Source organism: Etheostoma cragini, chromosome 6, assembly GCF_013103735.1.
Source record: "Etheostoma cragini isolate CJK2018 chromosome 6, CSU_Ecrag_1.0, whole genome shotgun sequence".
NCBI lineage: Eukaryota > Metazoa > Chordata > Actinopteri > Perciformes > Percidae > Etheostoma > Etheostoma cragini.
The window spans coordinates 10,349,669-10,362,785 of NC_048412.1; the positions used below are offsets into that span (position 1 = coordinate 10,349,669).

Here is a 13,117-nt window from a genome sequence, read left to right on the forward strand (position 1 = left end):
AGTGTGATGGTCTGGGGCTGTTTTGCTGCTTCAGGACCTGGAAGACTTGCCGTGATAAAAGAAACTATGAATTCTGCTATCTACCAAGAGATCCTGAAGGAGAATATCCGACCATCTGTTCGTGTACTCAAGCTGAAACGGACTTGGGTTCTGCAGCAGGACAATAATCCTAAACACACCAGCAAGTCCACCACCGAATGGCTGAAGAAAAACAAAATGAAGACTTTGGAGTGGCCTAGCCAAAGTCCTGACCTGAATCCTATTGAGATGTTGTGGTATGACCTTAAAAAGGCCGTTCATGCTTGAAAACCCTCTAATGTAACTGAATTAGGAAAATTCTGCAAAGATGAGTAGGCCAAAATTCCTCCACGACGCTGTAAAAGCCTCATTGCACGTTATCGCAAACGCTTGGTTGCAGTTGTTGCTGCTAAGGGTGGCCCAACCAGTTATTAGGTTTAGGGGGCAATCACTTTTTCACACAGGGCCATGATGGTTTGGATTTTTTTTCACCTTTAATAATAAACACCTTCATTTACAAATTGCATTTTGTGTTTACTTGTGTTGTCCTTGACTATTGTTTAAATTGGTTTGATGTTCCGAAACACTTAAGTGTGACAAACATGCAAAGGAACAGGAAATGAGGAAGGGGGCAAACACTTTTTCACACCACTGTATGTGCTGCATAAAACCTGAATGCTGCTTCCACATGCTTAGTTCTGACTCTGGGGACAGAAAGCAGACCTGTCTCAGACGTCCAGAGTGGTCTGGATGGTTGATAATATAGCAGCAGATCAGAAATGTAAACTATACATTGCTTTATGAACTAACAATAGCATAATTCAATCAATTATTTGAGAGTCGGAAAGCTACTGTAAAGACCTCAGAACTGGAGTGAACTGAACAGTAGCGGTTACTTTAAATTTTATTTCATTTATTCACTGTTAATGTTTTTCTTTTTCTTTTTTGAGAATTTTTGGGGCATTTTCAGCCTTTATGTTTGACAGGACGGCTGAAGATATGAAAGGGGAGAGAGAGGGGGAATGACATGCAGCAATGGGCCTCATGTTGGAGTCAAACCTGGGCCTTGGGCACCCAGATAGCTCAGTTGGTAGAGGGGGTGCCCATGTATAGAGGTTTACTCCTCGACGCAGCCGGCCCGGGTTCGAATCCGGCCTGCGGCCCTTTGCTGCACGTCACTCCCCCTCTCTCTCCCCTTTCATATCCTCAACTGTCCTATCAAATAAAGGCCTAAAATGCCCAAAAAAATAATCTTAAAAGAAAAAAGAAAAAAAAAAAAAACCTGGGCCTGCTGCCTTGAGGAGTAAACCTCTATATATGGACGGCCAACTGAGCTATCTGTCCGCCCACTGTTAATGTCTTTCTTATTCTGTGGTACATTGAACCCCAGTGTATGGCCTCTGGGAGTTTTGGGATTTCGATACAAAACATCCCAGCAGCTTCATTTACTTTCACAGTGGTAAATATAAAATAACATATTGTATACCCTATGTTGTGTAACAATGCTGTTTTAAAGCCAACCACTGAAATGGCAGTAGGACAACCAGTTTGCATTTCATTCAGAGGCAACATGTTTTGAGGCTTTTATCTTTTCCTGAGCCACTATGTTCAGCAGGAGCAGTTTCTTAGCCATGTTTGTCTGTCTCTGTTGAGGTTATGGAGTTTCAGGAGCTGCTCTCTGGCTCTGGTCCACCTGTAGTGGCTGGAAAAATGAATTGATTTTCCTCTGCCCTGTCATTGTTACTGTTGTTGGAGAAATATATCTCTGATGGTCACTAGATTCTAGCACCCCATACTTTTATATATACATTTTCAAATGTGTCACATTTGTCACTAAGAAAACCTTTACATTGTCACACAAACATTGGTACCCAATAAAAGAGGTTTGAAACTTGACCTGTAACTTTGCAACACATTAGCTCATTAAATTATTTCATATGTGGTAGATATGTAGTCAAATCCAGTAAATGTTCAACATTTATATCTGACTGTAGGCTCTGTTTTCATGTTAAATGAATGTTGTCATTGAAAGAGCTTGCCAACTTTAAAATTGCAGGTCTGGTTTCGCATTCAGCCTTGGCAGCATGAAATTTGTAAAAAACACCGTAATAATGTCATTTAATAGCCCATTTATATACCTTTCCTGCTATTTTCTGTTTTTTTGTGAATTGATTTAAGGATATAGTTATTACATAATTGGAGTTTCAAAAACATAAACCAAAAGGTAACTGTGTATTTCTCTTTTAAAATAAAACTAAATATTTTAAGCCCACTGATGTATGACATTGTTATAATTACACTGTCACACATGCAGCCCTTAGGTGGACATACAGACCCAAGGTACATTGGGGGAAAACTGTGGTTATGTATATGTATTTGGGTGTGAATGCTTTTGTATGGGTCCGACACGCTTCGTTGACCCTCGGTCATAAATCCTCTAGAATACCTTTCTCTGTGATTAAATGGTCTTCTGTTACCATGAAGCCACTTAAATGGATTTAAAGGTGAAGCCAACCAATCTTGCACTGCCAGCGAAAGGAAAAACGTTTAGTGTTACTAACGTAATAGATGCAATGGACACAAGTCAGAGTTGAACATCACTTAATCATGTTACCTTTTTATCACATTAATTTGTTTGCTTATATGTAAACAGCCCAGATCCCCAAATTCTTTCCCAGCCCACTTTGATGTTTTTAAAATCAGCAATGAATTGGCGTTTAGTTCTGAAGCTATGACAACGACATTTTTAGAATTAAGGGGGCTATCTAATCGTGGTTCTAGTCCAAACCTGCATGCCAACTTCTGACCAGCTGCTGCTAGTTTGGGGGGGTCGGGGGACTATGAGAAAAACCTTGTAACAACTCAAAAGTTAACTTGGGTCTCTTTCCTGTGACCTGCTGTTGCTGTCTGTAGCTGGCCAATCTCCTTGGCTTTAACAGAAACCCATCGGCAGGGCTGTCTCTCTGTGTCTATTGCTTTCTGCCTGTGTTCCTAATGAACACACTCAGTCTCTATGAGAGATACCAACTTTGAACTATTAACATAAAAGGTTAGCAGAAAAAGTGTCTTTTGATGCGTTGTGTAATCACAGGAGTAAAGCCCTGCTGTGCTGTTTGAAGTGTAAATAAACATGGCACTGTCGGTTGAACTTGATGAGGGATGTGATGTGTCTTTAATACAACAATTCATTGGCCTTGTAAGTGTCTTCAGTATTCATGGTCTACAAACTCTACAACCATCCTGGACATGTTCTGACAGTTTGTAACTTTAAATGGGTTACAAAGACTTCTGCTTAGGCAGCAAGAAGGGTGTTTATTTAATTATGTATCTGTTTATTTATTTATTTAGGTCTCCAGACTCTATATCTTCAGCTTACTGTATGGGGCCGTTTTCCTTCTTGTTTGCATTGTAAATAGATACCACATTAGGTTTCCTCAAGGCAGATTTATCAAGTCATTGAAAAAGCTCTGGGTGGCACATACAGATGACTTAAAACAGTTGTCCTAGTGTTTTCTTAATGTATAATAAATTGTTATATCCCCTGTGTAGCAGAGTGTGTCTGTATGTATGTGTTGAATAATTTTCTCCTGGATTTTGGCTTACAACTTTCACCTTGATGCACCGGTTTTACTTTCTAGACTCGAGCATTGAGAAGATTTACGTCTTCAGACATGCATATTACTGTATCAAACACCAGCAAAAGTAATATCCAATGAGGAATTTCCTGCAGTCTCCTCGTCTTTCACAAAGCTCAGAAACTTTCATCCTGGCATTCTTTTCACACTCTACTGCCACTAATGTCTTTAAGATGCCATGAAGGACCGATTTGGTACTGTGACTCACTTGCAGCTGCCGCCCATTTGACAGCTGGCAATGTATTCTTTCACTCACAAGCTGCAATATTATTTAGCCATTTTCACATTATTGTTGAGCATGAATGTTCTACCCCTGTGTGTTTTGGTGGCGTGGTGTGATTTGCATACATTTTTGTTTTTTAGAGTTTGTTGATGTGAAAAATTAACTACGTATGCTCAACCTACTCATGAGAGAATACAAGTATTTAATATGGTCTATAAGAAGTTGCTGTTTTGGCAACACAGCAATAACTGCTTTTCTCCCTAGTTTCTGATTCAGCAAAAGCTTGTAAAGTAAGCTTTTCAACTCTATCTGAAATCAGCATGTCACTATCTTCGTGCTTTTTGAGACAAAATTATTTTATAAGCTAAGAAAGTCAGTCAGTAGGGTAAAAACTGATTCACTCTTAAAAAAGTCTTAAAAAAAACCTCAACACATACTATATTTTAGTGTTTGTTTTCCAGTGAGAATACTCTTTTCGGGTTACATTGTTCTGACTTCCTCGACATATGCTGCACTTATAAGCCTACTCTTGGCCAGTTATTTAAATCAGCCTTCTTCTTCCTTTCAGTGTCTGTACTGTAGGTGTCTGTGACCTCCCAACCTCTAGGCATATCCTCAGAATGAAAAATGCTTGCAAAATTTACAATAACATTCATTTAAGCATTGTTTTGCAATAACCCCAATGACCTTAGTCTAGCGGCCTCTTGGTGTCACCCTTAAAAGAATTCTAGAAACACAAAAAAAACTCAATGTTTTTCCCCAAATATTGCTGAATGATAAGTTTAGCTAGACCTCTCTGTTGTGCTGGCATCTTACAGTATGTTTTGCAATCCAAGGTGATGGTTAATGTACATTTACGTCAATTCACACAGTTATTGTTTTGATTTAATGCAAGGTCATTTGCATTTTGCAGGCTAATTCAGTATAAAATTAGGCAGTATATTTCCCAAATCACAAGTGTCCATATTCGTATAATAAGAAAAGAAACTAGATATATTAAAGTATCAATATGCTCCCTAATAGCTCCCTGGACTCAAAATGTAAAATGTGTCTACTTTTATTAATCATCTTTTTTTTATCTACTGCTCCCCCATCTCCCTCTGTCTCTCCCCCCAGCGAGTGCTTAATTATCTTCCTGTCTATCTTTATGTCTGTGTGTGCGCATGAATGTGTGCACCTGGCTTCATTTGTATGTGTGTGTACTAACGTGTCTGCCCTCTGATTGCTCTCCAGCTCACTCCTGCAAGCAGCCGCGGAGCCCGGCCAACGCTGACGTGGTGGGTCTAGACCTTCCCTCCTATGGTTACACCCTGGTGTACACCTGTCAGCCAGGTTATTTCCTCTCCGGGGGTTCAGAGCACCGTGTCTGCCGCTCTGATGGCAGCTGGACTGGCAAGGTGCCTGTGTGCAGAGGTACGTGGTGGGCAGAGGTCTGCTTGGGCAAATGATGATGGAGGTGGTGGTGGGGGGAGGAGGGATATAAAAAATAAGTTTGAGGGGAAGAGTGTCCAAGTGCATAAAGGTAGAGAATAGAGTGGTTTAGATTAAGTGTATATTGTACTTGTGTATATGCTGTGTAATGTGACATTTGCACTACTGCTCAGACAGTTAATTCAAATAAGACACTAATCAAATAAAATGAGAAATTTTTGGTTTCTGGTTTTTGTGTTTTTTGTAAACCCACTGTGTCACTCTACTGTCAACTACTAGCAATGTACATGTTCAAGTTTCATAATTAACTCGAAGTTTTAACAGTTGATTTGTACAGTAAATGTTTGAATGAACTGAGTTGCTGGATATGTTACCAAAGTGAGGAAGAGTTGAAGTTAGGTGGCATGTTTCAGTTGAGCAATGTTAACTTTTCCTACATCCTCCAGCTGGTTAGCCTTGCTGTGTATCACTACATCTTTGTGACATACATTTATGTTCTTCTACAGTCGGTTCCAAATCCCATGAGAAAACTGTCAAACCCATAGCAGGGACACCGAGTCCTAAAATAAATGGTGAGTTTTGCATTGCACAAACTGTTCAACTGGTAACCACAGAAGTCAGCAGTCTTGTATTAGTGTACTGTCTTATATAGTGGCTAAATCATTGAGGTTTCACTGTAGTAACACTAGGCCCTTAGCTCTTAGTGCTGTACCTCAGTCTTTCTTTCTTAAAGTTGAGAAAAATAATTAATATGTGAGAGAAACTAGAAGCTGGTGTGTTCTGTTTGTCTGTTGCCACTCTTTTGCATATGCAGTACGTTCTAAGAGTTAAGAGTAAATATTTGATACAAATGTAATACATGTCATTATTACCAGGGCATATCACTGTAAGAAATCCCAGATATGAACAAAATCTAGTAAATACAAATGTAATCTTCTTAGAAATGTTTGAAATTATTAGAAAGGATTGGGACAATAAGGTAACGACTTTCTGATTACGCCATCATACATTCATGTAACCAATAGAGTTTACTTTGTATTTACGATGTAAATATTCAAAAGGCACGTAATCTGCCTTAAGTGTCAATGAACATTGTATTGCGAAAAAGACACATTACAAATGGTTAAGATTATTGAAATAGAAAGTAGCAAGTAATTACAATTGGTTTAGTACCATTTGTAGTTCGTTTACAAAACATCCTAAAATTAAATCAGAGCCTAAGGGCAGGTTTAACTTTTCATCTTTCTGCCATTTACACCAACATGGACCATGTACTGTTTTTATCCACACGTCTTTACCAACGTTGCTCCAGGAATCAGTTGGTTGGTCCACCACTTTTTTGTATTTTATAGAAACATTAATGTCCCCCTCAGGTTGAATTGGATTCACTTTAGTGATTCTTTGCCTTATTATCCAGTGCCATCATCAGGTCAAATTTTTTATTTGTTCAGTTCTTCGTTTTATGACAAAATCACCTGCAAAACTAATGAGATTCCCATCAGCCTCAGCTCTTAATTTAGCATGCTAACGGTCTAAATTAAGATGATGAACATGATGAACATGATAAACATTACGTGCTAGCAGCATGTTGGTATTATCAATATGAGCATGTTAGCTTGCTAACATTAGCATTTAGCTCAAAGTGCAACCTCACAGAGCCACTAGCATGGCTATATACTCTTTGTTACCATGAAAGGATTTAGTAAAACACAGATATGCAAGCCAGAGATATTCTTATGATACAACCCAGTCTAAAGCACATCCCTAAGACCAGCTAGGCCAATTTAGCTCCAGTTATGAACTAGAAGCAGTCACCTTTTTGAAAGGATTATTTACTCATAATTCCCTAGTAAATAATTATCAGTAGATGCTGTGAAAGTTCTACAAAAAGTTTAATCATTGCAAGACTATTAAAGTTGTTCTAGTTCACAAAGTGACTCCAAAGTTATCTCTTTCAGAATGTATTTAAATATCATTAATTGAGATTGTCAAAGCAAGCAAGGAACATATTATATCACACTGAATGAAAAGACTGGTATCAGTTGTTTGATATGTGGATTCTACTGCATATCTAATTACCATTTTGCTGTTTGGGTTTAAGTATTCAGCTTGCATTAAAGACAATATTAATTTGATGTTTTGTATAAAATAAAACTTTAGACTCATATTAGGAATGATAACTTCCACATTATCATACCTTTTGTATACCATGTATATTGGTTTGGTATACAATATTTCTTTTATGCTATTATTTAATGAGTTTTCATTTATTTCTCTTTCCTGAAGTTCCTGACGACGTCTTTGCCCCTGATTTTGTGTGGAAGGGTTCCTATGACTACAGAGGCCAGAAACAGCCAATGACTTTGACAGTCACACGCTTTAATGCCACAACAGGAAAAGTCAATGTAACTTTAACTGACAGTAGCATGGAGTTTCTGCTCTCTGGTGAGTAATCTTTTAATCATCTGTCTTCTACTCCCCCCCCCCCGCCTCCACTCTCCTCCTCTCTCTAAAGCTGTATGTCACTTTCATTTATTTTGAGGGTTTCCTCATGTCAATCAGTCAATCACCAAATGATCTCATGCATGAGAGTGCAAATTAACTATTGGCTCCAAAGACGGATGTGTTAGTCTGCACTGACTAACTGCCCACTCAAGAGTCACTCTTCTCCTCCCCTCCTCCCTCAGCTGTTCTTACTGCTTCTCTTTATTTTCTCTCCTCTCTGCTTCTTCTTTTTTGTTCTTTTATCATTCCCCGCACTCGTATTACTTATTCTCTTTATTCACATCCTTCCTTGTATTGCCTCTTCCACCTTGTAGGAGTGTACAAGCGCCAGGAGGCACGGTTAATGCTTCTGCTGTACCAGATGACAGCGCTGGCCCACAGCTCCTTGAGCAGGATAACTGATGAGACCTGGGCAATGGATGGATTTGTAAGTATACACAGGAATTTGTAAGCAGCTGGCCATTGGACTTTTAAAAATAACCAAGAGCTGTGACTACTACAACTACTGTTGGGTATTTTATATTGTTTGTGTATATTATCCATTTGTTTGGTTTTTTAGCTGGTTAAGCACTTTGTTTTTTTAAACATGCTATATAAATAAAACTGAACTGAACTTTTATTTTAAGAAGTAAAGTGTGACAACAAGCCATTACCATTGTCATTTCTTGGCTTATTGTCTGTGTTTGTTTCCATATATTCACTCTGGCTGTACATTTAATGCACCAGTGGCTTTGTATGAGCCGTATTAGCGTTCCCGCTTTGACAATTTGCTGAATCAGCTCAGACACACACCTAACATCTAAGGGACCTGGAACGACTGCAAAGCAATTGTAGTTGGTGGAATTGAAGTTCCTCTGCTAAAATAAACTTCAAGGTCCACTTAATAAGAGCGTGTGACAGCTAACTGCACACCGCTGAGCTATTGATAGCATACTGCACAGCTTCTGACGCTGGTTTAGAAAAACAAAGATGTTATTTTTGAATGTAGGATCTAACATGACAGAATGTGTTGACTGACGTACTAAATACAGTATGCTGTAGATAGTTTTTGATGTGGTGTGGAATAGATGCGACACTCTTAGGTGCCTAGGAAAATAAGATTTTATTAATGCAGTTGAAACAAAACGTACCGTTTCTCAAGCTTTTTTTCATTGTTTTTTTGATACTAGGTTTCAGCTGAGCCTGAGGGTGGCAGCTTTGTGTTCCAAGGCTTCATACAGGGTAAAGACTACGGACAGTTTGGACTACAGAGACTTGGTATGTGCCTTTCCAAATACAATAAATCCCATTGCCATCATTCTCTCATCTTTCATTCTCACAATAAAAGTAAAGAAAGAGATGGTATTTAGACCCCTCCTCCACTCGAGAATGTGTTCTGATTGTCGTGAATGAATGATGCAGTAGCAGAATTTGGCATTAGAAGACTATTTTCACATTAATCTGCTGAAGGAATTTTGGTAACACTTTACTTGAAGGTATCTACACGGACTGACATGACTGTCATGACACATCAACCCTAACCAAATGACACCTACTAAAAGAAGCTGGATGTCATCAACGTTTCTGACTTGTTGATAATGTTTACGAGACGTTTATGAAAAGGAAATGAAAGACATACATTCTATGGTGTCATGTCACTCTTATGTAGAGGTTGCTGTTTATCTCATATGGGGCAGGTTTGATACGATGACTGATAACTTGTGGAGCCTTTGCCCTTTATGCAAATTCCCTAATGACTAATGACTAACTAACTAAAAAAACAACAACCAAGGTGCCTGCAGCTGATGGGAAACTTTTTGTTGAAGTACAAATTTTAAACTCTGATAAGAAAATTGTAATTCTCCTTTACAGACATTAACTTTACAGTTAATGCTACACAGCTCATCTCTGCAGATAGTAGTCTATTTACATTTCTCGGTCACTTAGCGCCAAGTCACGTTTCATTGCGTTGATTGGTTGTAGGTCGCATTGCAAAGGCATTTTGGTCTATTGCCGTTAATAACGCCCATGGAAATCAAAAATGAACTGACTCACATTTGCAATTTTGTCTTGCGGTGTCATGCACACATACAAGCTTAAGTTGTGACATCACAGCTAGTTCCAATATGCAACTTACACAACTGTGATCTGGAAACCTTTGGCCCACATACACTGAGAATAACTTCTCATCAAAGTAGGAGACATCTTCTGTCCAACAGTTTGGGAAATTAAAAAAAGCTTTTCATATTCAAGGATTATAAATGTTTTAGTGAGGAAGACAAAATAGATGTAAAGACTTTTCAACTACGTTATTTAATTTATTGTGGAAACACATTTTTTATTCCTGAAGCGGTCTTTAATTTTGCAGTCATGGCAAATTATATTACAAAATGTTGCAAATGTTGAACATGATCAGTTTATACTGTATTTTATCCTTTAGTGTTCACTGTTACTGTGAGATCCAACAGACATGGGGTATTTTACAAGACAATGACTTTTTGATGACTTTTCTTGGTTTTATTTAAACACCTTTTTTAAATAAAACGGAAAACTGAAACCCAATAGAATTCCATATCCTATCTAGTGACATCTCCTTTTTATGTTTAAAACAGTCCAAGTTAAATCACTCAAAGAATTTAACACCTCCTTTGCAGACAATGTTTGCTCTGTATTGTCAGCTTACATGTACAGTGTGTCAACCACTTATTGCCACAGTCATGCAACACTGAGTAGATTATTCTCTTCCACATCATTGTCCTTCATTTCTTTGTGCCCATCATTCCTGTTGTCATCCTCTCATGATTGTCTTCAACAAGATTATCACAGCGACCGCTATCTATAAGATCATTATGGTTGGTGTCTTTATCAACTGGCTGCTGCGTCTCCGACTTGTCATTGTGATCATCTTCCTCTTCATTATCATCGTCGTCATCATCGCCAGCAGCAAATGATACGTACCTTTCTATTATTCCATTTAGTTTCTCCAGTGTTTGTGTCATTTTGTTAATCTGATTATTTTAGATGTTCTTCATTCACTTATTCTGTATTAGGACTATTTTATTTTTATAAATATGTTTTTCTTCCAGGTTTGAGTGTGAGAGAGAATGTTACACTCACTGACCCTGAAACCAACGGCTCCACCAACAGCAGTTCTGTTGCTGTCGCCATCCTCGTGCCTTTCTTTGCCCTCATCTTTGCAGGCCTCGGATTTTATCTCTACAAACAGCGGTATGTATCGGATGCTGGTGTCTTCCACACAAGCTCAGAACCCAAATTCAGTAGCTACTGTAGTCTGTCTTTTTTGTTCCCATTTGAGAAAAAAAGTTGTACATTTTCATGAGTCTGTGTCCCATGCTGAGTTTTAAAGTTATTAAACACAGATTTCTAATGTTAAAAAAAGTTTTAGAAACCCAGATTTATGTAGATGTTTTTACAGCTGCAGCCAAAGGAAGTGCACATCAAGATGAGGTAGATAGTACACTGTGGCCCACTTCCACAGCCTGCTTTACTGCAGTAAGGCTCCTTACTGGAAACAGTAGCTTACTTGGGAGAGGCTTCAAAGCCTGATGCAATATTAGTCAACTGGTTGCCATCCAAACCACATTACACAGGATTGTACATCAGGCTTTTTTTTTTTAATGAGAACAACTTCAATGTGATATGTAATGTATGTCCATATGCAAATGCACTGTATTAATGTACTGTGTGTAGACAAGTGGATTTAGTCAAAACAGTAGGCGACATAAACGCAGGACCTGTGACATGCAAATTCTGCACTCATATTAGTAACCAGTGAGCTGGCATGGGCTCCTCTGACTCATCTGTTCAACAACATTTACCATTAAGCCTCATTTACCTATTGCAACTGTCCACACCAAGTTAATGTAGACATGTTTATTGGATTGGAAGGAGGTGAGATAAATGGCATACTGTCTCTCAACTAATATGCAACCGCCTTTCCCCCCCCAGGAAAACAGATAAAGCGCAGTACACAGGATGCTCTGTCCACGAGAACAACAACGGACAGGCCACTTTTGAGAATCCCATGTACAACACAAACACAAAAGCCGCTGAGGGGAAAGTTGTCCGCTTTGACCCCAAACTTAACACCATCTGCACCATGGTTTGATGTCAACTGAGTATGAGCGAAAGACAGAAGGGGAGAGAGAGTTGCACATAGATGGGAGAATACAACTTCTCTTTGTTTGCTTAACAAGAATATAATCAATATATTTATATTTTCTCTGTTTCTAATGAGATACAACAAAGACACAGAATTGCTCAAATATATAAAGCACACTTTCAGCAACACTTGCAATCGATCGCATACAAAAGGTCAAAGATTAAAGAGAGAGAAAGGAAAGGTCCCACGCCTTTCCAGATCTTCCCGTAGTTTGGTGAAGAGATGTGTTCTTTACACTCTGTGAGTGTTGGCTTCATGAATAAAAGAGCCTCTGGCATTAAGATGAAAAATAGAGTATTGTATGCTCTTTTGTATAAATATAGAGGGGTTACTTCACAATGCCAAATAAAAAAGTTAAACTTTTTTCTTCTTGAAAAAAGGAGCCCAAATCTAGACCATATATTTTTATTTGTGTCTTAGTCTCGCATTCATCCTAATGACTTAGTTTTTCCTATAGAGGTAAGGAGCCTCTCAGCTGTTGATCAATATCCTCTTTAGAGTCTATTTTTCAAGCAGTGGAGTGTGTAAGAGGAGATGAGGAAGTAGAGAAGAAACTGGCTCTTTTTCTTTAGTGGCTGTGCTGTAGCCTGTTCAAAGTTATATGGTCAATTATAGCTCTTAATTGGATGGTACCTCCTACGAAATATATGGCCAGGGTTTTAATTACTGAAGTGCAGTAAAATATTTTGAGTGCCATTGGGAATGCTAGGGCTTTTATTGTTACAGTGCGGGTTCTGTGCAAGAGCTATAGTCAACATAAAGGGTTTATTATCAAGTTGTGTGCAATTAATTGTTTTGAATGAGTTTTTGACAGAAATCTTGTTTAAGAATGAGAGATGAATTGCTGACTAGAGTCTAGTCAAGGCAAACTGTACCTCTCAGTATATTGGTCGTATGGGGCTGTACTCAAATCATCAATCTGTTTAACATGTTCTTAAGTTAAGGCAACTGTTCTGAAAACAGATTTATTTTTAGCTATTTTTTGTTATTATGATTTTCCAACTTTTTTTGTGTCCCAAATAAACCGAATTTGGTGCGAATTAACCCCAGCCTCGATTCTGTATATACAGTTGTGTTCGAAATAATAGCAGTGCCTTTAGAAAAATTAGTAAATGTCAAAATTCTTCAAAGAAATTGTACTTT

At 38.3% G+C, this 13,117-nt stretch overlaps 1 protein-coding gene across 3 annotated transcripts in view; it reads left to right on the forward strand.

Annotated features, from left to right (window-relative positions):
* LOC117946024 (CUB and sushi domain-containing protein 3-like) overlaps window positions 1–13,035 on the forward strand; it is a 219,942-nt gene extending 206,907 nt beyond the window's left edge. For 2 of the 3 annotated variants that reach the window (XM_034873812.1, XM_034873813.1), the window contains exons 64-70: window positions 5,110–5,289; window positions 5,814–5,879; window positions 7,594–7,752; window positions 8,127–8,239; window positions 8,982–9,069; window positions 10,878–11,019; window positions 11,761–13,035. In XM_034873812.1, the coding sequence (XP_034729703.1) occupies window positions 5,110–5,289; window positions 5,814–5,879; window positions 7,594–7,752; window positions 8,127–8,239; window positions 8,982–9,069; window positions 10,878–11,019; window positions 11,761–11,920 (908 nt within the window). In that variant the 3' untranslated portion in view covers window positions 11,921–13,035. Of the gene's footprint in view, window positions 1–5,109; window positions 5,290–5,813; window positions 5,880–7,593; window positions 7,753–8,126; window positions 8,240–8,981; window positions 9,177–10,877; window positions 11,020–11,760 lie in introns of those variants that run through there. The other variant, XM_034873814.1, reaches the window with a different exon arrangement.
* Window positions 13,036–13,117: the final 82 nt, after the last annotated feature.